Here is a 26,169-nt window from a genome sequence, read left to right as displayed (position 1 = left end):
CATCGCCGTGGGGCGCCGCGCGCGCACAGTCAGCCCTACGCAAGATGGCTGCTTCACTCCCAGGGATGTTTTCACATCCACCGCAAAATCCCCCTCCACCGCCTCCCGGACCCGGACCTCCGGCACCCACCGGGGTCGGCCTTGCTGCAGCTCCGCCAAGGACTCCAAGCACTCTTGTAGACGAACTTGAGGCTTCATTTGAGGTGAAGGCTGCATCCGAATTAAAGAGGAACGGATGCGAGATAAAGACGGGAGGGGGCGACGGCGCAATGGAGGCGGGGTGGCGGTCAACGAAGGTGGAGGAGATGGAGGGGAGGCAGAGTGGCGATGGAGAGGGGGGGGGGCAGAGTGGCGATGGAGAGGGGGGGGCAGAGTGGCGATGGAGAGGGGGGGGCAGAGTGGCGATGGAGAGGGGGGGCAGAGTGGCGATGGAGAGGGGGGGGCAGAGTGGCGATGGAGAGGGGGGGCAGAGTGGCGATGGAGAGGGGGGGCAGAGTGGCGATGGAGAGGGGGGGCAGAGTGGCGATGGAGGGGGGGGGGCAGAGTGGCGATGGAGAGGGGGGGCAGAGTGGCGATGGAGAGGGGGGGGGCAGGGGGGGGCAGAGTGGCGATGGAGAGGGGGGGCAGAGTGGCGATGGAGAGGGGGGGGGCAGAGTGGCGATGGAGAGGGGGGGCAGAGTGGCGATGGAGAGGGGGGGCAGAGTGGAGAGGGGGGGCAGAGTGGCGATGGAGAGGGGGGGGCAGAGTGGCGATGGCGAGGGGGGGGCAGAGTGGTGATGGAGGGGGGAGGCAGTGGCGATGGCGAGGGGGGGCAGAGTGGCGATGGCGAGGGGGGGCAGAGTGGCGATGGCGAGGGGGGGCAGAGTGGCGATGGCGAGGGGGGGGCAGAGTGGCGATGGAGAGGGGGGGCAGAGTGGCGATGGAGAGGGGGGGCAGAGTGGCGATGGAGGGGAGGCGGAGTGGCAATGGAGGGGGGGCAGAGTGGCGATGGAGAGGGGGGGCAGAGTGGCGATGGAGAGGGGGGGCAGAGTGGCGATGGAGGGGAGGCGGAGTGGCAATGGAGGGGGGGCAGAGTGGCGATGGAGAGGGGGGGCAGAGTGGCGATGGAGAGGGGGGGGCAGAGTGGCGATGGAGGGGAGGCGGAGTGGCAATGGAGGGGGGGGCAGAGTGGCGATGGGAGGGGGCAGAGTGGTGATGGAGGGGGGGAGAGAGGCAGAGTGGCGATGGGGGGGGAGAGAGGCAGAGTGGCGATGGGGGGGGGAGAGAGGCAGAGTGGCGATGGGGGAAGAGAGGCAGAGTGGCGATGGGGGGGAGAGAGGCAGAGTGGCGATGGGGGGAGAGAGACAGAGTGGCGATGGGGGGGAGAGAGGTAGAGTGGCGATTGGGGGGGAGAGAGGCAGAGTGGCGATGGGGGGGAGAGAGGCAGAGTGGCGATGGGGGGGAGAGAGGCAGAGTGGCGATGGGGGGGGGGAAGAGAGGCAGAGTGGCGATGGGGGGGAGAGAGGCAGAGTTGCGATGGGGGAGAGAGGCAGAGTGGCGATGGGGGGGGAAGAGAGGCAGAGTGGCGATGGGGGGGGAGAGAAGCAGAGTGGCGATGGGGGGGAGAGAGGCAGAGTGGCGATGGGGGGGGAGAGAGGCAGAGTGGCGATGGGGGGGGGAGAGAGGCAGAGTGGCGATGGGGGGGGGAGAGAGGCAGAGTGGCGATGGGGGGGGGGAGAGAGGCAGAGTGGCGATGGGGGGGGGGGGGAGAATGGTGATGGAGGGGATGTGGAACGAAAGCAGGGAGGAGGTTGGGATGTTAAGATCCTGTTCAGAAACTTTAATGGATTATGGTCTACATATACAATTGTCTGTAATGAATCTTTAGCAACATAAATATCAAAATATTGCAACGCCAATACCAAACTTGATGTTTCCTTTTTGATAGCCACATACTTTTTTGGAAAAATAACTAACGGGTCTTGCTATACCTTTGTTGTCATCTTGTAACAGTACAGCACTAACACCCACATCAGTCACACCAATTCCCTCCTTAAATTGCTTGACATAATTCGGTGTTGCCACCACTGGTGCGTTGGTTAACATAGTTTTCAAATCGTCAAATGCTTCCTGACATTCTGACATTCAATTACATTTCCTGTATTTTTTCAGAAGTTCAGTCAAACAACACTTCCAAAATTTGGCATCAATTTCCAGTAGAAACCATTCATGCCCAGAAATCGCACTTCTCGTAATGGTACTGGGAACGCCCCAGTAGCTTTCGTCTTCACAGTCCAGTGGGCCACCTGACCATGTCCAATTATATTGACCTAAGAACGTGACTTGGGCTTTCACAAATTCAATTTTAACCAAGTTTGCCACCAATCCAGTCTCCTGTAGTCGATCATAGAATTCCTTTAAATGATCCAAATGCTCCTTTCACGTTTGTCTGACCATCACCAGATCGTCTATGTATAGAATCATAGAATTTGCAGTGCCGAAGGAGGCCATTTGGCCCATCGATTCTACACCGGCCCTTAGAAAGAACACTCTACTTAAGCCCACGGCTCCACCCTATTCCAGTAACCCCACTTAACCTTTTGGACACGAAGGGTCAATTTAGAATGGCCAATCCACCAAACCTGCACATCTTTGGAATGTGGGAGGAAACCGGAGCACCCGGAGGAAACCCAGGCAGACACTGGGAGAAAGTGCAAACTCCACACAGACAGTCACCTGAGGTCGGAATTGAACCTGGGACCCTGGAGTTGAGGCAGCAGTGCTGACCACTGTGCCATCGTGCAACCCGGTATACTATGCACAATTCTTTAGTCCAGAAATTACCTGGTTGGATAATCTTTGGAATGTTGCAAGCATATTCTTCATTCCAAATGCCATAACTTTAAACCGATACAGACTATTTGGTGTTGCTGAAGCCAAAACTTCCTTCTCCCTTTCTGATAAAGGTACTTGCTAGTATCCTTTGAAGTAAGTCAAGTTTGGTGATAAAGGGCAGCACGGTGGCCTAGTGGTTAGCACAACCACCTCACGGCGCTGAGGTCCCAGGTTCAATCCCGGCTCTGGGTCACTGTCCGTGTGGAGTTTGCATATTCTCCCTTAGTCTGCGTGGGTTTCGCCCCCACAACCCAAAAATGTGCACAGTAGGTGGATTGGCCACGCTAAATTGCCCCTTAATTGGAAAAAATAATTGGGTAATCTAAATTTATTAAAAAAAAGTTTGGTGATAAAATTTGCTTGACCCACCGTTTCAATATAATCTTCCAAACGAGGAATCGGATAAAAATTTGACTTTATAACTGCATTGACTTTTCTATATTCCACACACAGTCGTTACCTTCCATCTTTTGGTACCATCACAATAGATGAACTCCCATCGCTACAATTCACTTCAATTATATCATTCTTAAGCATGCTTTCAATATCCTTTTGTACCTGTGCCAACTTTAATGGATTAAGTCGATATGCATGTTGCTTAATTGGAATAGAATTTTCTACATCTACATCATGTATAATTACTTTTGTACTTCCTAGTTTGTTTCCACATATTGCTCTATTTGACTGTAATAACTCTTTCAGGTCACCTTGATTTTCTTCTCGAAGGTAACTCAGTAATTTATCGCAATTCCTTATCCTCAATGTCCAATCTAATTTAAGGAATGTCAAATTCAGAATCATCTGGATTTATCTCTTCTCTATGAGTTATAGTGATTAAAACATTCTCCTTCTGCTTTCCTTCCGTATCAAAATACCTTTTGAGCATATTAACATGACACACTCTTTTCCCTTTATCTAGCGTTCTTATTTTTAAACTGTATTTTATTCCAAACATATTCAAAAATACAAAAACATAAATAAATTGGAGAACATTCTCCAGATGTAATGGTTTACAGTTTGTACAAGTGTTTCCCCCTTTTCACCCTCCCGTGACGAACAATTCCTCAAACATAGCCATGATCAGTCCCCACCTTGTCTCAGCCCTCCACTGGGCCCCTCAATTCAAACTTAACATTCTCCAGCCAGAGGAGTCATACAGGTCCCTAGCCAGGCTACCACACCCAGTGGCTTTGTCGATTGCCATTCCAACAAACTTCTTTGCCGGGTAACTAGAGAGGCGAAGGTGACAACATCAGCGATCCTTTTCTCCATCAGCTCCTCTATCTTTAATAAGCTTTATTATTGTCACAAGTAGGCTTACATTTACACTGCAATAAAGTTACTGTGAAAATCCCCTAGCCGCCATGCTCCGGCGTCTGATCGGGTACACTGAAGGAGAATGTAGAATGTCCAATTCATCTAACAAGCACGTCTTTCTGGATTTGTGGGAGGAAAGCGGAGCACCCGGAGGAAACCCACGCAGACACAGGGAGAATGTGCAGACTCCGCACAGACAGATGGCTCTCAGCGGGGTTGGCGGAGTGGCGGGAGATTGAGGAGACAGAAGGAACATAGGATGTCACTCTATGCCGATGACTTCTTGCTGTATGTTACGGATCCGTTGGAGAGTATGGGAAGGATTATGGGCCTGCTGGGGAGGTTTGGAGGGTTCTCGGGATACAAACTGAATGTGGGGAAAAGCGAGGAATTCTTGGTGAATGAGCTGGGACAGCGGGCTAATTTAGGGGGGGTGACATTTACCGTAGCGAGGGATAGGTTCAGGTATTGGGGATTCGGGTAATGAGTGAATGGACGGGGCTCCGAGTGGAACTTAGAGCTGGTGCAGGAGGACAGGGAGGATCTTAGGAGGTGGGATACACTGCACTTAACGTTAGTGGGGAGGGTCCAGGTGGTGAAACTGAATATTCTGCCAAAGTTCTTGTTTATATTTCAGGGTCACCCGATCTTTATACCAAAGGACTTTTTTCTGAAATTGGACATGATCATGTTGAACTTTGTATGGCGGGGAAAGGTGCTGAGGTTGGGGAGGACCCTGCTACAGAGGCAGCAGGGAGTGGTGGCGTTGCCATACTTGCTTCATTATTATTGGGCGGCAAATGTAGACAAGGTGCGGCGGTCGTGGGAAGGAGAAGGGTTAGAGTGGGTTAGGATGGAGGAGGAATCTTGTAGGGGTCTAGTTTTGAGGGCTATGGTGATGACTGAGGAGTTATTTTAAGGTGCAAGGGATGTCGGTGCTAACGCCGCTGTGCGAAAATCATGGGTTTAAGCCGGGGGCGATGGATAGTGGATACAGGAGGTGGAGGGAAGTGTGGCTGGTCAAGGTGGGGGATTTGTATTTGGAGGAAGGGTTTGCCAGTCTGGAGGAGCCAATGGAGAGGGTAGAGCTGTCGAGGCGGAGTGAGTTCAGGTATCTGCAGGTTAGGGACATTGCATGAAAGGTCTGGAGGGAGTTCTCTAGGTTGCCGGGATACACCCAGCTGGAGTGACTGCTGCTTCCGGATGTGGAAGGGGAGGGAAGAATTGGGGGTATATACAAGTGGCTGGGGGAGCAGGGAGGTGAGCGGTGGTGAACATAGAACATAGAACGATACAGCGCAGTACAGGCCCTTCGGCCCTCGATGTTGCACCCACATGGAAAAAAAAACTAAAGGCCATCTAACCTACACTATGCCCTTATCATCCATATGCTTATCCAATAAACTTTTAAATGCCCTCAATGTTGGCGAGTTCACTACTGTTGCTGGTAGGGCATTCCACGGCCTCACCACTCTTTGCGTAAAAAACCCACCTCTGACCTCTGTCCTATATCTATTACCCCTCAATTTAAGGCTATGTCCCCTCGTGCTAGCCACCCCCATCCGCGGGAGAAGGCTCTCGCTGTCCACCCTATCTAACCCTCTGATCATTTTGTATGCCTCTATTAAGTCACCTCTTAACCTTCTTCTCTCTAACGAAAACAACCTCAAGTCCATCAGCCTTTCCTCATAAGATTTTCCCTCCATACCAGGCAACATCCTGGTAAATCTCTGCACCCGTTCCAAAGCTTCCACGTCCTTCCTATAATGAGGCGACCAGAACTGTACGCAATACTCCAAATGCGGCCGTACTAGAGTTTTGTACAACTGCAACATGACCTCATGGCTCCGGAACTCAATCCCTCTACCAATAAAGGCCAACACACCATAGGCCTTCTTCACAACCCTATCAACCTGGGTGGCAACTTTCAGGGATCTATGTACATGGACACCGAGATCCCTCTGCTCATCCACACTACCAAGAATTTTACCATTAGCCAAATATTCCGCATTCCTGTTATTCTTTCCAAAGTGAATCACCTCACACTTCTCCACATTAAACTCCATTTGCCACCTCTCAGCCCAGCTCTGCAGCTTATCTATGTCCCTCTGTAACCTGCAACATCCTTCCGCACTGTCTACAACTCCACCGACTTTAGTGTCATCTGCAAATTTACTCACCCATCCTTCTGCGCCCTCCTCTAGGTCATTTATAAAAATGACAAACAGCAACGGCCCCAGAACAGATCCTTGTGGTACGCCACTCGTAACTGAACTCCATTCTGAACATTTCCCATCAACTACCACTCTCTGTCTTCTTTCAACTGGCCAATTTCTGATCCACATCTCTAAATCACCCTCAATCCCCAGCCTCATTATTTTCTGCAATAGCCGACCGTGGGGAACCTTATCAAACGCTTTACTGAAATCCATATACACCACATCAACTGCTCTACCCTCGTCTACCTGTTCAGTCACCTTCTCAAAGAACTCGATAAGGTTTGTGAGGCATGACCTACCCTTCACAAAACCATGCTGACTATCCCTAATCATATTATTCCTATCTAGATGATTATAAATCGTATCTTTTATAATCCTCTCCAAGACCTTACCCACCACAGACGTTAGGCTCACCGGCCTATAGTTACCGGGGTTATCTCTACTCCCCTTCTTGAACAAAGGGACCACATTTGCTATCCTCCAGTCCTCTGGCACTATTCCTGTAGCCAATGATGACCTAAAAATCAAAGCCAAAGGCTCAGCAATCTCTTCCCTGGCTTCCCAGAGAATCCTAGGATAAATCCCATCCGGCCCCGGGGACTTATCTATTTTCACCTTGTCCAGAATTGCCAACACTTCTTCCCTACGCACCTCAATGCCATCTATTCTAATAGCCTGGGTCTCAGCATTCTCCTCCACAATATTATCTTTTTCTTGAGTGAATACTGACGAAAAGTATTCATTTAGTATCTCGCTTATCTCCTCAGCCTCCACACACAACTTCCCACCACTGTCCTTGACTGGCCCTACTCTTACCCTAGTCATTCTTTTATTCCTGACATACCTATAGAAAGCTTTTGGGTTTTCCTTGATCCTACCTGCCAAAGACTTCTCATGTCCCCATCTTGCTCGTCTCAGCTCTCTCTTTAGATCCTTCCTCGCTTCCTTGTAACTATCAAGCGCCCCAACTGAAACTTCATGCCTCATCTTCACATAGGCCTCCTTCTTCCTCTTAACAAGAGATTCCACTTCTTTGGTAAACCACGGTTCCCTCGCTCGACCCCTTCCTCCCTGCCTGACTGGTACGTACTTATCAAGAACATGCAATAGCTGTTCCTTGAACAAGCTCCACATATCCAGTGTGCCCAACCCTTGCAGCCTACTTCTCCAACCAACACATCCTAAGTCATGTCTAATGGCATCATAATTGCCCTTCCCCCAGCTATAACTCTTGCCCTGCGGGGTATACTTATCCCTTTCCATCACTAACGTAAAGGTCACCGAATTGTGGTCACTGTTTCCAAAGTGCTCACCTACCTCTAGATCTAACACCTGGCCTGGTTCATTACCCAAAACCAAATCCAATGTGGCCTCGCCTCTTGTTGGCCTGTCAACATATTGTGTCAGGAAACCCTCCTGCACACATTGTACAAAGAACGACCCATCTAATGTACTCGAACTATATCTTTTCCAGGCAATATTTGGAAAGTTAAAGTCTCCCATAACAACTACCCTGTTACTTTTGCTCTTTTCCAGAATCATCTTCGCCATCCTTTCCTCTACATCCCTAGAACTATTAGGTGGCCTATAGAAAACTCCCAACAGGGTGACCTCTCCTTTCCTGTTTCTAACCTCAGCCCATACTACCTCAGAAGAAGAGTCCCCATCTAGCATCCTTTACGCCACCGTAATACTGTCCTTGACTAGCAGCGCCACACCTCCCCCTCTTTTGCCCCCTTCTCTGAGCTTACTAAAACACCTAAACCCCGGAACCTGCAACAACCATTCCTGTCCCTGCTCTATCCATGTCTCTGAAATGGCCACAACGTCGAAGTCCCAGGTACCCACCCATGCTGCCAGTTCCCCTACCTTATTTCGTATACTCCTGGCATTGAAGTAGACACACTTCAAACCACCTACCTGAACACTGGCACCCTCCTGCGAAGTCAAATCTGTGCTCCTGACCTCTATACTCTCAATCTCACGTACCCCAAAACTACAATCCAGGTTCCCATGCCCCTGCTGAATTAGTTTAAACCCCCCCAAAGAGCACTAACAAATCTCCCCCCCAGGATATTGGTGCCCCTCAGGTTCAGATGTAGACCATCCTGTCTATAGAGGTCCCACCTTCCCCAGAAAGAGCCCCAGTTATCCAGAAATCTGAATCCCTCCCGCCTGCACCATCCCTGTAGCCACGTGTTTAATTGCTCTCTCTCCCTATTCCTCGTCTCACTATCACGTGGCACGGGCAACAACCCAGAGATAACAACTCTGTTTGTTCTCGCTCTGAGCTTCCATCCTAGCTCCCTAAAGGCCTGCCTGACATCCTTGTCCCCTTTCCTACCTATGTCGTTAGTGCCAATGTGGACTACGACTTGGGGCTGCTCCCCCTCCCCCTTAAGGACCCGGAAAACACGATCCGAGACATCACTTACCCTTGCACCTGGGAGGCAACATACCAAACGTGAGTCTCTCTCGCTCCCACAAAATCTCCTATCTGTGCCCCTGACTATTGAGTCCCCAATTACTAATGTTCTACTCCTTTGCCCCCTTCCCTTCTGAGCAACAGGGACAGACTCCGTGCCAGAGGCCCGTACCCCATAGCTTACCCCTGGTAAGTCCCCCCCCCACAAGTATCCAAAACGGTATACTTGTTACTCAGGGGAACGACCGCAGGGGGTCCCTGCACTGACTGCTTCTTCCCAGTCCCTCTTACAGTTACCCATCTATCTCCAGTCTTTGGTGTAACTACTTCCCTGAGCTCCTATCTATGACCCCCTCTGCCTCCCGAATGATCCGAAGTTCATCCAGCTCAAGCTCCAGGTCCCTAACACGGTTTTTGAGGAGCTGGAGTTGGGTGCACTTCCCACAGATTAAATCAGCAGGGACACTGACGGCGTCCCTCACCTCAAACATTCTGCAGGAGGAGCATTGTACTGCCTTCCCTGACATCACCTCTAGATTTAAAAAAAAACAAGAAAAAGAAAGGAAGAGCTTACCTGATATTACCTCAAACCCTGCTCCCGCTGAAAGTTAAGCAAATTTAAAGGCACTCACTCACCTTCACGACAGGCCCCTGCTCCCGCTTCCCAACCACCGTGGGGTGGGGGGGTTGGTTAGAGGAGGAGGTAGGGTGGGAAACACTCACGAAGTGTTTCGGGTTTAACTGTCACTTGCCAACAGCCCTTCCACAAACCACCTTCAACTTAGGCTGACCGCACTGCACGTATGCAAATTCCCCCAGAACAGCTGATCAGTAGCTTTGCTCTGCTGCCCTCTGCTGGATGCTTGCTTTCACTCAAACTCCTTGGGTCTCCTTCGCCGGTTCACCTTCAACTTAGGCTGACCGCACTGCACGTATGCAAATTCCCCCAGAACAGCTGATCAGTAGCTTTGCTCTGCTGCCCTCTGCTGGATGCTTGCTTTCACTCAAACTCCTTGGGTCTCCTTCGCCGGTTCACCTTCAACTTAGGCTGACCGCACTGCACGTATGCAAATTCCCCCAGAACAGCTGATCAGTAGCTTTGCTCTGCTGCCCTCTGCTGGATGCTTGCTTTCACTCAAACTCCTTGGGTCTCCTTCGCCGGTTCACCTTCAACTTAGGCTGACCGCACTGCACGTATGCAAATTCCCCCAGAACAGCCGATCAGTAGCTTTGCTCTGCTGCCCTCTGCTGGATGCTTGCTTTCACTCAAACTCCTTGGGTCTCCTTCGCCGGTTCACCTTCAACTTAGGCTGACCGCACTGCACGTATGCAAATTCCCCCAGAACAGCTGATCAGTAGCTTTGCTCTGCTGCCCTCTGCTGGATGCTTGCTTTCACTCAAACTCCTTGGGTCTCCTTCGCCGGTTCACCTTCAACTTAGGCTGACCGCACTGCATGTATGCAAATTCCCCCAGAACAGCTGATCAGTAGCTTTGCTCTGCTGCCCTCTGCTCGATGCTTGCTTTCACTCAAACTCCTTGGGTCTCCTTCGCCGGTGAAGATCAAGGAGAAATAAGAAGTGGAGTTGGGAATGGAGATCAATTGGGGTGTATGGAGTGAGGCTCTGCATAGGGTAAACGGGGACTCCTCTTGTGCAAGGATGAGCCTGATACCGTTTAAGGTGGTGCCCAGCGTGCATATGACTCGGGCGAGAATGAGTGGTTTCTTTCAGGGGGTAGCAGATAGTGTGAGAGGTGTGGGCGGGGGCCACTGAATCACACGCACATGTTTAGGGGTTGCGAAAAATTGGGAAGATTCTGGGCAGGAGTGTTTGCGGCCTTAGCCAGGATAGTGGAGGAGGAGGTGGACCCAGGCACTTTGGTGGCGATATTTGGGGTTTCAAAGAAGCCGGAGCTAATGGAGAGGAGGAAGGCTGATGTCTTGGCCTTCGCCTCTCTGATTGTACAGTGGCAAATTTTGCTGGAGTGGCGATCGGTATCGTCACTGGGAGTAGCGGCTTGGTTGGGTGACCTGTACAGCTTCCTGCGGTTAGAGAAGACAAAGTATGAGTTAAGGGGCTCAAAAGGGGGGTTTGAGAAAAGGTTGGGGATGTTTGTGACCGTGTTTGAGGGGCTGTTCGTCAGAGGGATACGAGGGTGAAGAAGGGAAAAAATTAGTACAGATTGTATAGTTGATTGTTGGGAAGTATGTTTCCCAGGGTGTTTATTTGCTGTAACCTGTTTTGGTACACGTTTGTAATAAAGTACATATTTTAAAAGAGTCAGTGTGGACATGCTGAATTTCCTTAATTTTATGAGAAAGTATAGACGCTGTTGTGCTTTCTTGGTGGTAGCATCGACGTGGGTGGATGAGGACAGATTTTTGGTGATGTGTGCCCCTAGGAGTTTGAAGCTGTTAACTTTTGATGCAGATGGGGTGGTGTACATTTCATGGTGCACTCCTTGATGTAGGTGGGGACCTTGGAGCGGAGTAGGGACAGGTTAAAGATGTCCGCGAACACATCTGCCAGCTGTTGCATGTTTTACTTGAGTGTATTACGCGTTTATTGGAGTGTATTAACACGCCTCCGTTTAAAGGCCATGTGCTTAACACTACTACAGCTCTGTGTGTGTATTTTCAGCTCTGAGTCGCCAGGTGCCGTATTTAGACACCTCACAAGTATTTCAAGGTCAGGTTCAAAGTAATAAAACTATACACCGATTAGTAAGTTCAAACGATTGATATTTATTATACAAATATAATAAATACGCATGCATACGCTAAAGACTAATACTTATTTCTACTATTTAAACGACTAAATACTTATCTAAGTAGGAACCAGCAAGGTCAGGGGACAAGGCCTTTGTTCCTTTCTGGGCTGCACCTTCTGTTCACTAATAGTCGAATAATGTATAAGCAATGCCGGTTCACGTAGCGAGCGTCGTTTTGGCACTTACTGAACGATGGCTGATGCTCAACGGCTGGTGATGGAAGACAGGATCTGGAGGCTGGAGTCGGAGTCGAAACAGCAAGCTGGAGCAACAACAGACAGCGAGGCCGGAGCAAAACAGACAGCGAGGCCGGAGCAAAACAGACAGAACCATGTGCGGGGTCTATCTTTATAGGTCCCCCAATGTCCGTGCCTTTTCGGGGCGGGCCTTTACCTGCCATGTATCGATTGGGCCATTTCCCAATCGATATCTTACAAATCCCCCAATCTGAGGGTCTCTTCTCGATGGGTGGGGCGGTCTCTAGGGTCTTTTGTGATGGATACTTCTGGTGCCGTTTCGTCTGGGCGTCCACTCAAAGTATCCATTCAAACCCAAATGTTGCTATTGTGTGGGCCCAGATCTGGATTGCCTCATTACTATGCAAAGCGTTTTGCTATTTACACCTTTGGTTGAGATCTTTCACCTGGCCATAAACTAGTTTTGATACGTGCAGAATGCTAATTAGCCTTTGCAGACTGCTTGTCCTGGCTAAAACTGTTTTCTCCCTACAGTCTTAGCAGTTCTCCATTTTGTTAGCCCAGTGTCCATCTTAGGTGGCTACACAGCTAATCCGCGCAGGCTCTTGAGTCCAGTGCATGACCAGGGATCCCACCCGGACCCGTCGCCTTCGTGTTCAGGAAGTCCGATCATATCGGAAGCTGTGACGGTGGGTATGGGTGTGTTTTACGCTGCTGGGGCACTCAACAGCGGATCGATGGTTTCCTGCTTGAACCAAGCATGGAGTTCATCGGGGAGGGGTGCGCTGCTGCCGGAGATACTGCTCGGCTTCGCTTTATAGATCGTTATGGTGTTTAGGCCTTGCCACAACTGACGAGAGTCTTTAATGTATATAATGCCACGATGCTGCTGTGCACTTCTACTTGTCATCCCTATGCTTTCAGGTTCTTTCATATGCCATGATTTCTACCAGTATTGTTTGGTTTCCATATGAGATCATAGCTTTCAAGTGCACATTGTATTTAAAACCTCTGCGTGGAAGAGTTCCATCTTGTTTACTAGGCCAAATCATGTTACACCTCGGAGAGTTAGTTGGGGTTTACTATCTTTTAGATTATCTCCCTTTAGCTTTCCTCGGCAATCACCTGTTTTACATACTTTGTACATTTTGTGCTCAATTTCCATTGAACACTTGAATCTTATTACAGCAATTATAGTTGGATATAAAAGCACTCATACGCAAGATTGTTTTTGTTGACTAAATGTTAGAAAATTGGACGCATTAATTGTGAATTTCTTGTAGGCATGCTTTGCATCGCTGGTCAGTCAAGACTATGTGAATGGAACTGATCAAGAAGAAATTCGAACAGGTGAGACATGATGTAAAATAAATTTGTTAAACATACAGGTACAGCCTTTAGTAAGTTAACAACAGTCTGTTTATGCACTTTACTTTGCATAGTTTAAAGATTGTATGTTAAATTCTATGGGTTCAAGGTACTTTATTTCAAAAGGTATCTTGTTTTCAGACCTGATATGCAGCAATTTAATTTAATTTGGTCAGCACGGGAGTACCAGTGATTAACATTGTGGCTTCACAGTGCCAGGGTCCCAGGTTCGATTCCCTCCTGGGTCACTGACTGTGCGGAGTCTCCATGTTCTCCCCGTGTCTGCATGGGTTTCCTCCGGGTGCTCCGGTTTCCTCACACAGTCCAAAGACGTGCAGGTTGGGTGGTTTGGCCATGATAAATTGCTCTTTGTGACCAAAAAAGGTTAGGAGGGGTTAATGGGTTATGGGGATAGGGTGGAAGTGAGGGCTTAAGTGGGTCGGTGCAGACTCGATGGGCCGAATGGCCTCCTTCTGCACTGTATGTTCTATGTTCAGTTGGATTGATTATACAAATTCTTAATATAAAGTTAAATTGTGAGAGGAACTATTCCAAGATTTGAATTATTGGAACGGTGATGGGAACTATTGTAACAATTTCCTTAAATAATCCTTCTGCATAAAAAAGGTAGAATATGCTGTTCAAAATCATATAATGCAAGGAACAACATCTGTTCTTGATCATTATTAATGATACTGAAGTATATAGTAACAGTGGCATGAAGATTGACAAAGGGACATATACAGGTGATAAAATTCAAAATTGTGCCTAATATTTCAACTCCAGCCTAATTCATAATTTGTACAGATTCAGTATTAACTTTATTCTTGTATTCCATATCACTATTCATAAGCCTAAAATAGCATTAATGAGTTTACAACTTGATCAACTGTTCTTACACTTGAAAGAGGAGTGTTTCTCTAATAGAGTTCACAATGTTAAAAGTTGGACATCTCAGATTTATTAATCATTTAGTAGTAGCAGTTAACAAAAACCTTGCATATTTTAGCCAGAGAGTTTAAATATGTTGCAATCTTGAGATTATTTTTCAGGTTGATCGCAATTTAATCAAATTCTAAAGTATCTTTTCCGCCATCCGCATTTTATACTATTTTCTTTACTCAAGTCCTAATTTGAATGTTTTGTCATATTACCGAATACAACTTCATAGTTTTAATGGACCCAATTTTGTGGCAGCAATGGCAGTGAAACTATCAGCTTTTGTCATCTTTACTCCTCTCAGATTACATTGCAATCCTGGACAACCATGTCTGTGGTAAGTGTCGGCAGCTTGAACAACTTCAGCTCAGTTTCTGAGCTGGAACCTGAGTTTTATGTATGTGGACATGAGGGAGATTAAGAGTCACCTGGACGTAGAATTGCAAACCCTTTGAATGCGTGAAGAAGCCTCAGTCGGATAGATGAACTAGTGGCACAAATAGAGATAGATGGTTTAGATTTAATTGTCAGTTCAGAGATATAGTGGCATGGTGAGGAAATAAATATTCCAAAATATTTCAAAATTATAGATTGAATAAAAAAGGAGAAGGAGTAAACTGGCAGTAAAGGTGACATAAGGACAGTAATGAAAAGCAATTTTGATCAAAAGAAACAGAAGTAAATCAGTGTGGTTGGAGATTTGTAATAGCATGGGTCAGAAAGCAGGAGCAGTTTATAAGACCCCCACCCAGTCATTATACCCAGTGGACAGAGCATCAAACAAGAAATTATTGAGCTTGTAACAAAGGCAATGTAATCATTTGGGGTTATTTTAATCTTCATCTAGACTGGGCCAATCAATTTGACAAAAGTGGCCTGGAAGCTGAGTTTGTAGAATGCGTTTGTGATGATTTAAGTAATAAATTGTCTAACCAACTAGGGATAAAGCTTTTTTTAAAAATCTAGTATTGTGCAATGAGGTATGGTTAATTAATTCTCTCAGTAAAAGATCTTCCGGCAATAGTGATCATAATATAATTGAATTCTGTAATCACTTTGAAAGCCTCATATTCCAATTACAAAAAAAAACATTTAAAGCCAATTGCATAGGGAGGAGGGTAGAGCTCGCTACGGTTAATTGGGTGAATAGACAAAAAGGGATGTTGGTAAATAAGCAGCAGGAAACATTCACAGAAAATGTTTATCAAAAATGCATTCTGTTTGAAAAACAATCTCAAACTCAGCAGGAACCATCCATGGCTCACGAAGGATGTTAAGGATAATATCTTAAAAGATAGGATTATAATGTTGTTTTTAAAAATGTAAGTCCAAGGATAGGGGTTATTTTACAAACCAGCAAAGGGCTACCAAAAAGTTGATAAAGGAAATAGTCAGGAATGTATAAAAATAGATTGCTTTTACAAGCATATAGAAAGAGACTAGCTAAAGTAAACGTTGGTCCCCTAGAGCGGTGTTTTTCAAACTTTTTTGCCCATTTTATCAGCTGGCCATCCTTCGTGACCCATGCTGGCTGACCTTCGCGACCCACACTGCCCGAACTTTACTACCCACCATTTCCGCTTGTCTTTAATGTGACAGGTGAGCCTGCTTGGTCCTCACGATCTCAATTGTTTTGTCATTTAATGTTACATTTCTGCTAAGGACTTCAGCTGATTATTTAAGTTCTCACTGCATCCGTTGAAAAAATCAAGAGGTTTGTCCTCTAACTCACCACGCTGAGTCTTCAAATGCCTTATGCGGGTTTTAATCTTTCATTTGCCAGTACTTCCCTGCATATAACACACATGACCTTTAAATCCTGATTTGAAATGGCACAATTAATAAACCCATACCTCAAGAAATCATCTTTATCCTGCTTTGTTTCTGATTTCAGCTTCTTAATGGGTTGTTTGTTCACCAGAGGCCCTGGAGCTCTCACCAGCACTGCTGGCAGCTACAAAATGGAGGAATATCTCTCGCGCCCAGAGCACGTGCCGTCAGTGTACAGGGTACATGACCTACCCTGCCACCACTTCTGGAGAGAAGACTCCCATCGATGTTTTAAACGCAGCTGCTCTGGGCTGCGCACTGCTGAGGGGGCACGCATGCGTGGGATGGCTGGCATTCTGAAAGCCAGTCGTGGCTTGTATTTTTAAAAGCCGGTCACGGCTGTTGGGCACTTCCTCCCGTGATCGGGAACGGCGCGACTGATGGCCTTCTTGTCCCTTCGACACTTGCCCTGACCCACCTGCGGGTCGTGACCCTGAGTTTGAAAATAACTGCCTTAGAGGCAGAGACAGGAGAAGTTATCTAGAATAAGGAAATGTCAGAAACATTGATTAGATATTGAGTTTGCCTTCCCAGTAAAAGTTAGTAGTTACCAGAAATGGAGGGTAACTAAGGCTAATAAGAGGGAGAAAATTAAGATAATATCAGTGATAAAAAGTACTGGAGAAACTTAAGGGACTGAAATTCGATAAATCTGCAGGATTGAGTGACCTGAACCCGAGGATTCTAAAAGAGATAGCAGCAGAATTGGGGGATGCACTGGTTATGATTTTCCAAAATTTCCTAGATTCTAGAACATCCCTAGAAGTTAGCAAATGTAGCACTGCTATTGAAGAAGAGAGGAAGAGGAAAAGCCAGGAACTACAGTCCAATTAGCCAGACATCAGTCGCTCGGAAAATGCTGGAATACATTATCAATGCAGTCTTAACAATGCAATTAAATCTTGGTATGATCTGACATGGTCAACATGGTTTTAACTTGTAGCGCAGATAAAGGGGAACCAGTCGAAGTAATGTACTTGGATTTCCGAAGGCATCGATAAGGTACCACACAAAAGGTTAATATGTAACATAAGACCCCCCATGGAGTTGCGGGTAATGGAATAATATGAATAGAAAATTGGTTAACAGACAGGAAACAGCTATGATAAATTAGGCATTTTAAAATTGGCAAGCCGTAACCAGTGGTATGCTGCAAGGATCAGTGCTGGAGTCTCGACTATTTGCAACCTATATTAAAAACTTGGAGAAAGAGACAGTAATGAATCGAAGATTACTGACATAGAAAGCTAGGTGGGAATGCAAGCTGTAAGGGGGGTATGAAGAGACTGCAAAGAGATAGAGACAGGTCAAGTGAGTGCACAGCAAAATGGTAGATGAGTATAATGTGGCGAAGTGTGAAGTTATTCACTTTGGTCGTAAGAATAGAAAAATAGAATGTTTTTTTAAAAGGCTTAAAATCTTTCTATGTTGATGGCCAGAAGGTTTTGGCTGTATCACAGGATGTCAGCGTGCAGGTACAACAAACAATTAGGAAAGCAAATGGCATGTTGTCCTTTAATGCAAGGGTATTGGTGCAGAAGAATATAGAAGTGTTGCTGAGACCAAAGCTTGGAGCACTGTGTAGTTTTGGTCTCCATACTTATGGAAGATATATTCTTTCATTGAAGGCAGTACAGTGAAGGTTCACTGCATTGGTCCCTGGACAGTGAGGGTTGTCCTCCGGTGACAAGCAGAGTAAATTGGGCCTATATTAGCTGGAGTTTATAGAATCCCTACAGTGCAGGAGGAGACCTTTTGGCCCATCGAGTCTGCACCGACCCTCCGAAAGAGCACCCTACCTTGACGCAATCTGCTCACCTATCCACCTATCCCCACCTAGGGGCAGTTTAGCTTAGCCAATGCACCTAACCTGCACATCTTTGCACTGTGGGAGGAAACCGGAACACCTGGACTAAACCCAGATGAATGAGGCAAACTCATTGAAACGTGCGCGATTCTGGAGGGGCTTGACAGCATAGGCACTGAGAGGTTGTTCCCCTGGCTGGGAAATCCAGAACACTGGGGCACAGTCTCGGGATTTATGGTCAATGAGGAGAAATTCCTTAATTCAAAGGGTTGTGAATCTGAGCTGTAAATACTCTTGTTGAATATCTTTAAAGCTGTGATGGACGGATATTTGGTCTCAGGAGATCAAGGGAGTGTGGGGAAAAGTGGAGTTGAAGATGATGATCTATATGATCGTAGTTAATGGCAGAGCAAGCTTGAGAGCCAAATGTTATACTCCTATTTCTTGTATTCTTATGAGAGTGCCAATGTCTGGATTCCCAATGTCACTAAATCTGTGCTTCGTAGAGTGTGCTGTTAAAGCCCCTTGGAGTGCAATCAATTAAAAATCACTGAAATGATGAGAACCTCCCCATATACTTTAATGCTGTTAAAAATTTCCTGAAAAGTTTATACTTTGTTAATGAGGTAAAACTGGCTTTTTAAGTTATAAATAATATCTTTAGCTCTGGAAGACTAATTCTGTGTTTGTATAATATTTTTTTCAATTCAAATAATTTCCAAGACTTTTAACAAGATTTAAAGCTTGCTTATGATAACCATAGAAATGTTGTGGTGCAGAAAGAGGCCTAACTAATATTTTACACAGTTCCATCATTACATCACTACTTTTGTATTCAATACTTTCTTGCCCACCTATCCTGCCACCTTCAAGGACTGATGGACATGCAGTCCAAGGTCTCGCTCTTCCTCAAACCTTCGCAATATCTTCCTATTGAGTATTCCCTTGCTTTGTTTGCCCTTCCCAAATGCATTACCTTACACCTTTCCAGATTGAATTCCATTTGCCACTTCTCTGCCCACTTAACCAAACCATTCTGGAGTTAACAGCTATCCTTTTTATTATCAACTGCACGGCTAATTTTTATGTCGTCTGCAAATTTCCCAATCATGCCACCCAATTTTAAGTCTAAATCCTTAATATATACAGCAAACAGCAAAGGCCCCAACACTGAGCCTTGTGGAACACCACTGGAAATTATTTTCCATTTGCAAAATCATCCATTAACCATTCTCCTTTGTTTCCTGTCACTGAGCCAATTTTGGATCTAACTCATCACCTTTCCCTGTATTCCATGATCTCACTTATTTAACCAGTCTGCCATATGGGACCTTGTCAAATGCCTTACTGAAATGCATGTAGATAATATCAAGACCATTGAATTCAGACTGACCGGCCTGTAGTTTTCTGGCCTATCCTTCGCACCCTTTGATAGTACAAGCACCAGTCCTTTGGTCCTTCGCCTGCATCGAGTGAGGATTGGAAAATGATCCTCAGCATCCACTATTTCCTCCATGGGATACAATCCATCTGGCCCTGATGATTTATCCACCTTCAAGGATGCCACTCCCTCCAGTACTAACTCTCTCACTGTGCTTATTTAATGCTTATCTCATATTTCACGCTCTTCCTCTTTAACTAGAATGTCTGAACCATCCCTCTCTTTAGTAAAGACAAAGCCCAAAGTACTTATTGAAAACCCTACCCACATCTTCTGAATCAACCCACAAGTTACCACATACCTCCCTGATAGGCCCTACCCTATTCCTTAGTTATTCTCATATATTTCAGGTTCCAATGTGTATGTCACAGGAATAGGCCATTATCACCCCTTCAAAGAAATTCAGTCAGATCCTTCATACACGACAGGGCAGCACAGTAGCACAAGTGGATAGCACTGTGGCTTCACAGTGCCAGGGTTCCAGGTTCGATTCCCTGCTGGGTCACTGTCTGTGCGGAGTCTGCACATTCTCCCGTGTCTGCGTTGGTTTCCTCCGGGTGCTCCGGTTTCCTCCCACAAAGACGTACTGGTTAGATGGATTGGCCATGATAAATTGCCCTGAGTTACCAAAAAACGTTAGGAGGGGTTATTGGGTTACGGGATAGGGTGGAAGTGAGGGCTTAAGTGGGTTGGTGCAGACGCGACGGGCCGAATGGCCTCCTGCACTGTATGTTCTATGACCCACACTTTAAAAATTTGTCCTGGTGTTCTCTGATCAGCTGAAAGCTTTCAAGTTGATCCGTAATCCTGTTCTCAATTATAGATTCCAGCGGTTTCTTGACGAGATGTTAGGCTAACTGGTTTCCCTTCTTTGCTGTGTGCAAATTAGCTGCTTTGCTTCCCACTGGATTAGAACAGAACCTACACATCAAAAGCAATTCATTGATTGTAAAGCATGTTGGAGCTCCTAAGATTGTGAACTGCTATATCAGTGCAAATTCATTCTATTTGTCTATCCTTTTCGATCTTTGAGAGCATATATCACATTTGTACACGAATCAGCTCTTGTTCGAAAGTTACCTGTTTTTCTGTTGCCTAATTTGGCACTTTTGCTTTATATCTTCCATTTCCCTTATTAGCTAGTTGATTTTCCCCTCCACTATCTAGAGTCTTTTATCTTTGTTTCCTTTTCTCTTTTTAGATTGAGTCAGATCTTTATAGGCATTGTATCTTCTAAATTTCCCTAACTGTCTGCAACTAAATATAAATCGCTCCTTATTGATGTTATTTTAAAAAGCTTTGTTTACAAGCATGTTTTGTTAAAACTGTTGTTTGATATTTTCCTGAAATTATTTGGAATTAAACGTATCTATTCTCTGATTTCGGGTCTTGTAAGGCAAATTTCAGTGGTGTAATTTAAAACACTGGTGTTCCAACCATTTTGTATGGGACTGCTTTCTTGAACATTGCTACCTGCTTTGTCAGAATAATGGAAATGCTGATCTGCATCTGTGACTATTTGTTCAGTCTGCTTCGGATTCAAAATTGTGTGACTGTGGGCAGGAGCTGAGAGAAGATAGAACTTCCCACAAGAAGGTGGGAGGAAGAATTAAAGAACCAGTGGTTCTGTTTTAATTTGGCCCTTTCCATTGCTGCATGGAAGCTTGTTTTCCAGTAGCCAATTCTTTGTTATCTTTTCCTCAAGAGCAGGAAAAGAACAAGAGACTGCACTAGATGCTAGACTGGTCAATATAGTACAGCTGAGTGGGCCTTGAATAGAGGCATATTGGACAGGCTTATCTGCAAAGGGCAACTAGCAAAGACTGCAAATTAATAGGTTACCTGATTACTGTGACGTTTTTCATTTTTCTTAGTTATCTTGATATAGGTTTAGATGTGTTTGTATTCAAATTACTTCAACTTTTTTTTGAAAGTATTTTGCCTACAAATGTGTTGATTTATTTTTCCACAGGTGTTGAGCAATGCATCCAAAAGTTTTTGGATGTCGCAAGACAGACAGAGTGTTTCTTTCTGCAGAAAAGGCTACAGCTTGCTGTACAGAAACCCGAACAAGTCATCAAAGAGGTGAAGAGATGTTATTTTCTCTGGTTTTATACCTTTATTTCCTTATTTCCTCTCTCTGGATAAGTTGTCCAGTGGGCAAAGTCAATTGGGAATTAAGTAATGGGTTTTTTTTATACTCCGCTCCACGACAAAGGTAGTGTTTCTGGATAAGATGGTGGCAGAACCAGTGAGGTTTCTTATTTGCCTGTGCAATCTTTATGAAAGCAAAACACCTGTTGAAATGCATTTACTTGGAGAACTTATTGAATGTCCAAACACTTGTTCATACTTTTAAATTTACTATCTGTCAAAAATATCTGATGCAGCTGCAGAATTTGACTCCATTTTTGGGGCGACCCGCTGTTACCTTTGGATTTCAGTGGCAGAATGAATATGGATTCATGCCCAGGGAGTCGGTTTTGGTAGCCCAAAAGAATTTGAATCTGACTTAGGGACACCATGCTCGGTTTCTTCTGCCATATCCCATTAAGAGCCTTTTTACTGGAGAAAACGTGATTAGAATGGCAACATCCGGGGATGCACAGTGGCGCAGTGGTTAGCACTGCTGCCTCACGGCGCTGAGGACCCGGGTTTGATCCCGGTCCCTGGTCACTGTCTGTGTGGAGTTTGCACATTCTCCTGTGTTTGCGTGGGTTTTACCCCCACAATTCAATGGATGTGCAGGCTGGCTTAGCACACAGGGCAAAATCGCTGTCCTTTAAAGCAGACCAAGGCACTCCAGCAGCACGGTTCAATTCCCGTACCAGCCTCCCCGAACAGGCGCCGGAACGTGACGACTAGGGGCTTTTCACAGTAACTTCATTTGAAGCCTACTTGTGACAATAAGCGATTTTCATTTTTATGGATTGGCCACACTAAGGTGCCCCTTAATTGGGAAAAACAGAATTGTGTACTCTAAATTTATTTTTTTTAAAAGAATGGCAACTTCCCACTGCTACTTTGACAGTTGAAACATTAGAGTTTTGCTTCTGCAATGTTTATATTTATCAACTATGGTTTCTTGGGAGACTATGCACAGGGGTCAGTGATTAATGTATCTCCATGTGGAAGTCACCAACTGTACCTTTTTCAGTATTGCCTCAGGAAACTATTGAACTCTACACCTCAGTGCTCTGCTGCTATGCACCTCAGCATCTAAACATCATTTTATTTGCTGAATGTAACTGTAGCTTAGTTATCCACGCATCCATTTGTGTGTGTGTTTTAGCATGCTTAAATATCTAGATGGAAAATTCTTGAACCTCTGTTGCCTCTAATCCACAATTTGTGGATGACTACAGTGCCGTTGCCCACTCAGCACCAGATTTGTATGGCACTCTTGATCTCTTCAACTCTACATACAGGGGACTTGGTCCGCTCTTGAAAGTTGCCAACAAATCAACTTCAATGCACTGGTCACTGTGTCTGCGTGGTTAAAAATAGTCTCTATCAAGAGGTCCTGTTCTCTCAATTGTCAATTGGCCAACGTTCCTGGGGCAAACAAAGAACATGCTTCAAATATACTCTGAAGTTAATCTCGAAGGGTGACAGCATTAAATATGATGCCTGGGAGGAGCTTGCTACCAATTGCTCAGAATTTTGACAACTCGGGTTAGCACTGCTGCTTCATGGTGCCACGGTCCCGGTTCTGGGTCACTCTCCGTGTGAAGTTTGCACATTCTCCCCGTGTTTGTCATCATGATGCCTGATCTTCGAATAATAATGCTATGTGATCTTTTGCGTTCATCTGAAGTGAATAATGGGGCCTCAGTTTAATGTCTCTCCAAAAGATGGCATCTGCGGAAATTTAGCACTTCCTCAGTTTGCTGGTGTGTCAGCCTAGATTTTTGTGCTCGTGTCTCTTGATTGGATCTTTGAATCGATAATCTTCTGAGAGGTGAGGGTGCTTTCACTGAGGGTCAGCTCACGTATAAAAAGGAGAGTCAAGTAGTGGAATCACATAAAGGCCAGTCCAGGTAAGGATGCAGGTTTCCTTCCTTAAAGGACAGTGAACCAGTTGGGTCTGACAATCCTGTCATATTCCTGGTCGCTTTTATTGATACAAGTTTTTTCATCCCGGATTATTTAGTTCTCCAGTTGCCATGGTGGAATTTGAACTCCAATCTCCAGATAATTAGGTCAGACCTCTGGATTATTTATCCAGTAACGTAATAGAACATTACACTGCAGTACCCCCGTATCTGGACTCAAATCTAAAGTATTAGGAAGGATTGCTCAAACTAGGGTTGTATTCTTTGTAATTCTGTGTGTTAAAGGATAATTTGATTTAAGTTTTCCGTATGTTAAGGGGTATACATGGAGTAAAGTGAAAGTTGGTTGGAGAGTTCAGGACCAGAGAAGATAGCCTTAAAAATAGTTTACGACATGGCTGGCTACCCACACTGTGGGTCATGATCCCAATGTGAATTTGGGATCCCAAGTTCCAAAGTAATGGTAGCAGCAGTGGAGTCTGGACTGAATGCTAAAGGCTGAGAGACCCCTCTAAATCGTTGCATTCTTTTCTAATGGTGGGCATGGCTTAACATATTTTTGAGGCCTGAAAAAATAGTCTACGAAATAGTTATTTATTTTTAATAATTTAGAGTACCCAATTCATTTTTTCCTATTAAGGGGCAATTTAGTGTGGCCAATTCACCTATACTGCACATCTTTTGGGGTATGAGGGCTAAACCCACGCAAACACGGGGAGAATGTGCAAACTCCCATGGACAGTGACCCAGAGCCGGGATCGAACCTGGGACCTCGGCGCTGTGAGGCAGCAGCACTAACCATTGCGCTGCCCTGAAATAGTTATTTTTAAAGAGTACAGTATAAACACCTACCCCATTCAACCTCATAACACTTTAGTAAGTGTTGTCCAATTGCAATCATACGGAGAATTACCCAACAACCTAAGATTAATAGCAAGGCTTGCAGTGTGGCTCACATGCCTGTGTTAGAAGCTACCTATGTTCACACACAAGACCCTGTTCTTCACAATTGAAAGGAACACATCCACACATTGCACTCTTTTCAACTAAAAAAAAGTCTGGGTGACAGCCATTCTCTGATTCATTCCAATGGCAATGCCTTGACCCATCAAGAGTTAACTTGCTTGGTTTGCATTTAAACTGAATCTTGACAAATAACCGTTCTCCATGGTAACACTTCGATAAATCCGAGCCCACTTGTTGACCAATCAGCACCCTCTTCTCATGCAGCTTAAATTGTTATACCCTTTGAGGTTTGGTATTCTTCTGATTCTGTCTTGATGAGTGCAAGATGAAAAGCTTCAACGGCATCTCTCTTCAGCAATACATGAGTTTCAGCATTAGATTCCTATATATTGGGAAAATTCTTAAATATGTATATATTGTTTCACAGGATGTTTCAGAATTGAAAAATGAGCTACAGCGAAAGGAAGCCTTGATCCAGAAACACCTAAGCAAGTTGCGCCACTGGCAACAAGTCTTGGAAGATATTAACGTGCAGCCCAAAAAATCAACAGACCTAGCTCAGGGACCTTTGGCCTATCTTGAACAAGCATCTGCAAATATCCCAGCTCCACTAAAGCAAACATGAAAATTATGCTCACAGGACAAGATATCTGCAATTGTTTTAATTGTTCTATTACCCATGTGACACCAACCCCTTCAACTCTCCCACCACTGCAAAACAGTTCCAGTTAATCTCTTGAATAAAGGGAGATGTTAAGTATACTTGTGTGACTAAATTACTTTGCCGCTCCAAAGAAAGTAATTGCAAGGTATAAATGGCTGGTACATGCATCTTCAAATCAGTTATTGTCAGTGTAAAAATGCTTTGTTTAATTATATTGTTGATGATTGATATAATAAAACACGTGTACAAAAACTATGTAGAGCCATTAAGTAAGTTGAGGAATTTCTACCATTTTCAGAGCAATTAAAGTAAAAGATGCTATTAAACTTTCTTCTAGGTAGGTTTTGTAATGCATTTGGAATTATTTTTATAATGTGTTGAATGTATTTTAAAATGTTGTTAACCTATTCCCACCAGCAATCCTTGTCAACAGATTCCTCAATGGAGACAACATTTGGATGGTATAATTGGGCATGAGACCTTTGTGTCGCTAACACTTTTGTGTACTTGGGGCAAAGTTTAAAAACATGTGCCTGCAAATCTAAATTGGGCCCCGAGTTCTATGCTTTGGGATTGATTTAAGATCTCTAAATTTGGCAATTGTGCGTTTTGGATTGGAAATTTACAACTGACACCATTAATGACGCAAGGGAAGGAGGGACCAGAACACTGCAAGTCAATCAGGTTAGCATCAGCTATGTGACATTACTGGAATTTGTTCCCAGGATAGCGTGATGAAACATTTGGACATGTATGAGCTGATCTGAGGGTTGGTATCTCAGATCTCTGACTGAAACAATTCGCACACTTTTAAGACCAAGAAAAGCTGGCTTGCAAGGTCCTGGTGGAAAAGTGTTCTGGATAATGGCTTGAATGTTTCCAAAAGGCCTCAAGACATTGATATACAATTGCAAGCTTGTCTGTCCTTATTTCTTCAGAAGTCTGGAACAGGTAGACAGGAAGATCTGTTACAAATCCAAAAGTTTGGAAATATTCGCTGTCTGCAAAACATTATTTCCTGTTGTAATTTATTATTGTGTTTTGGAATCAGTTTTTCCATTAAAATCTGCGTCCACGTTTGTAATAGTAAGTTTAATATTGAGGAATTGGGCAATCTGAATACAAAAGAACATGTGTTGTGGACAATATATAGTACCTTATGAAACTTCAGGACATCCCAAAGTACTTCACAGCCAATGGCATGCTTTTGAAGTGGAGTCACAAAGTGATGTTGTTTATAGGCCACTAAACAATTCTGGGAGTGTGAGATATGGTATTCATGAGGATATTAGAGTGG

General features: G+C 45.2%; 1 protein-coding gene across 1 annotated transcript; it reads left to right on the top strand.

Annotated features, from left to right (window-relative positions):
• Positions 1-25,951, top strand: med28 (mediator complex subunit 28). Its single transcript, XM_038791557.1, has 4 exons — positions 1-203; positions 13,086-13,152; positions 21,160-21,272; positions 24,636-25,951. Exons 1-4 carry the CDS (start codon positions 45-47, stop codon positions 24,831-24,833), a joined length of 537 nt encoding a protein of 178 aa, XP_038647485.1. The 5' UTR covers positions 1-44; the 3' UTR covers positions 24,834-25,951.
• Positions 25,952-26,169: the final 218 nt, after the last annotated feature.

The sequence above is a fragment of the Scyliorhinus canicula genome, chromosome 3 (assembly GCF_902713615.1).
Source record: "Scyliorhinus canicula chromosome 3, sScyCan1.1, whole genome shotgun sequence".
Lineage (NCBI taxonomy): Eukaryota > Metazoa > Chordata > Chondrichthyes > Carcharhiniformes > Scyliorhinidae > Scyliorhinus > Scyliorhinus canicula.
This window is presented reverse-complemented; position numbering and strand designations above follow the sequence as displayed.

Coding starts and splice junctions, on each gene's coding strand:
- med28 (XM_038791557.1), top strand. CDS start 45: ATGGCTGCTTCACTCCCAGGGATGTTTTCACATCCACCGCAAAATCCC. Junction 204..13,085: donor AACTTGAGGCTTCATTTGAG/GTGAAGGCTGCA, acceptor AATTTCTTGTAG/GCATGCTTTGCATCGCTGGT. Junction 21,273..24,635: donor CCGAACAAGTCATCAAAGAG/GTGAAGAGATGT, acceptor ATTGTTTCACAG/GATGTTTCAGAATTGAAAAA.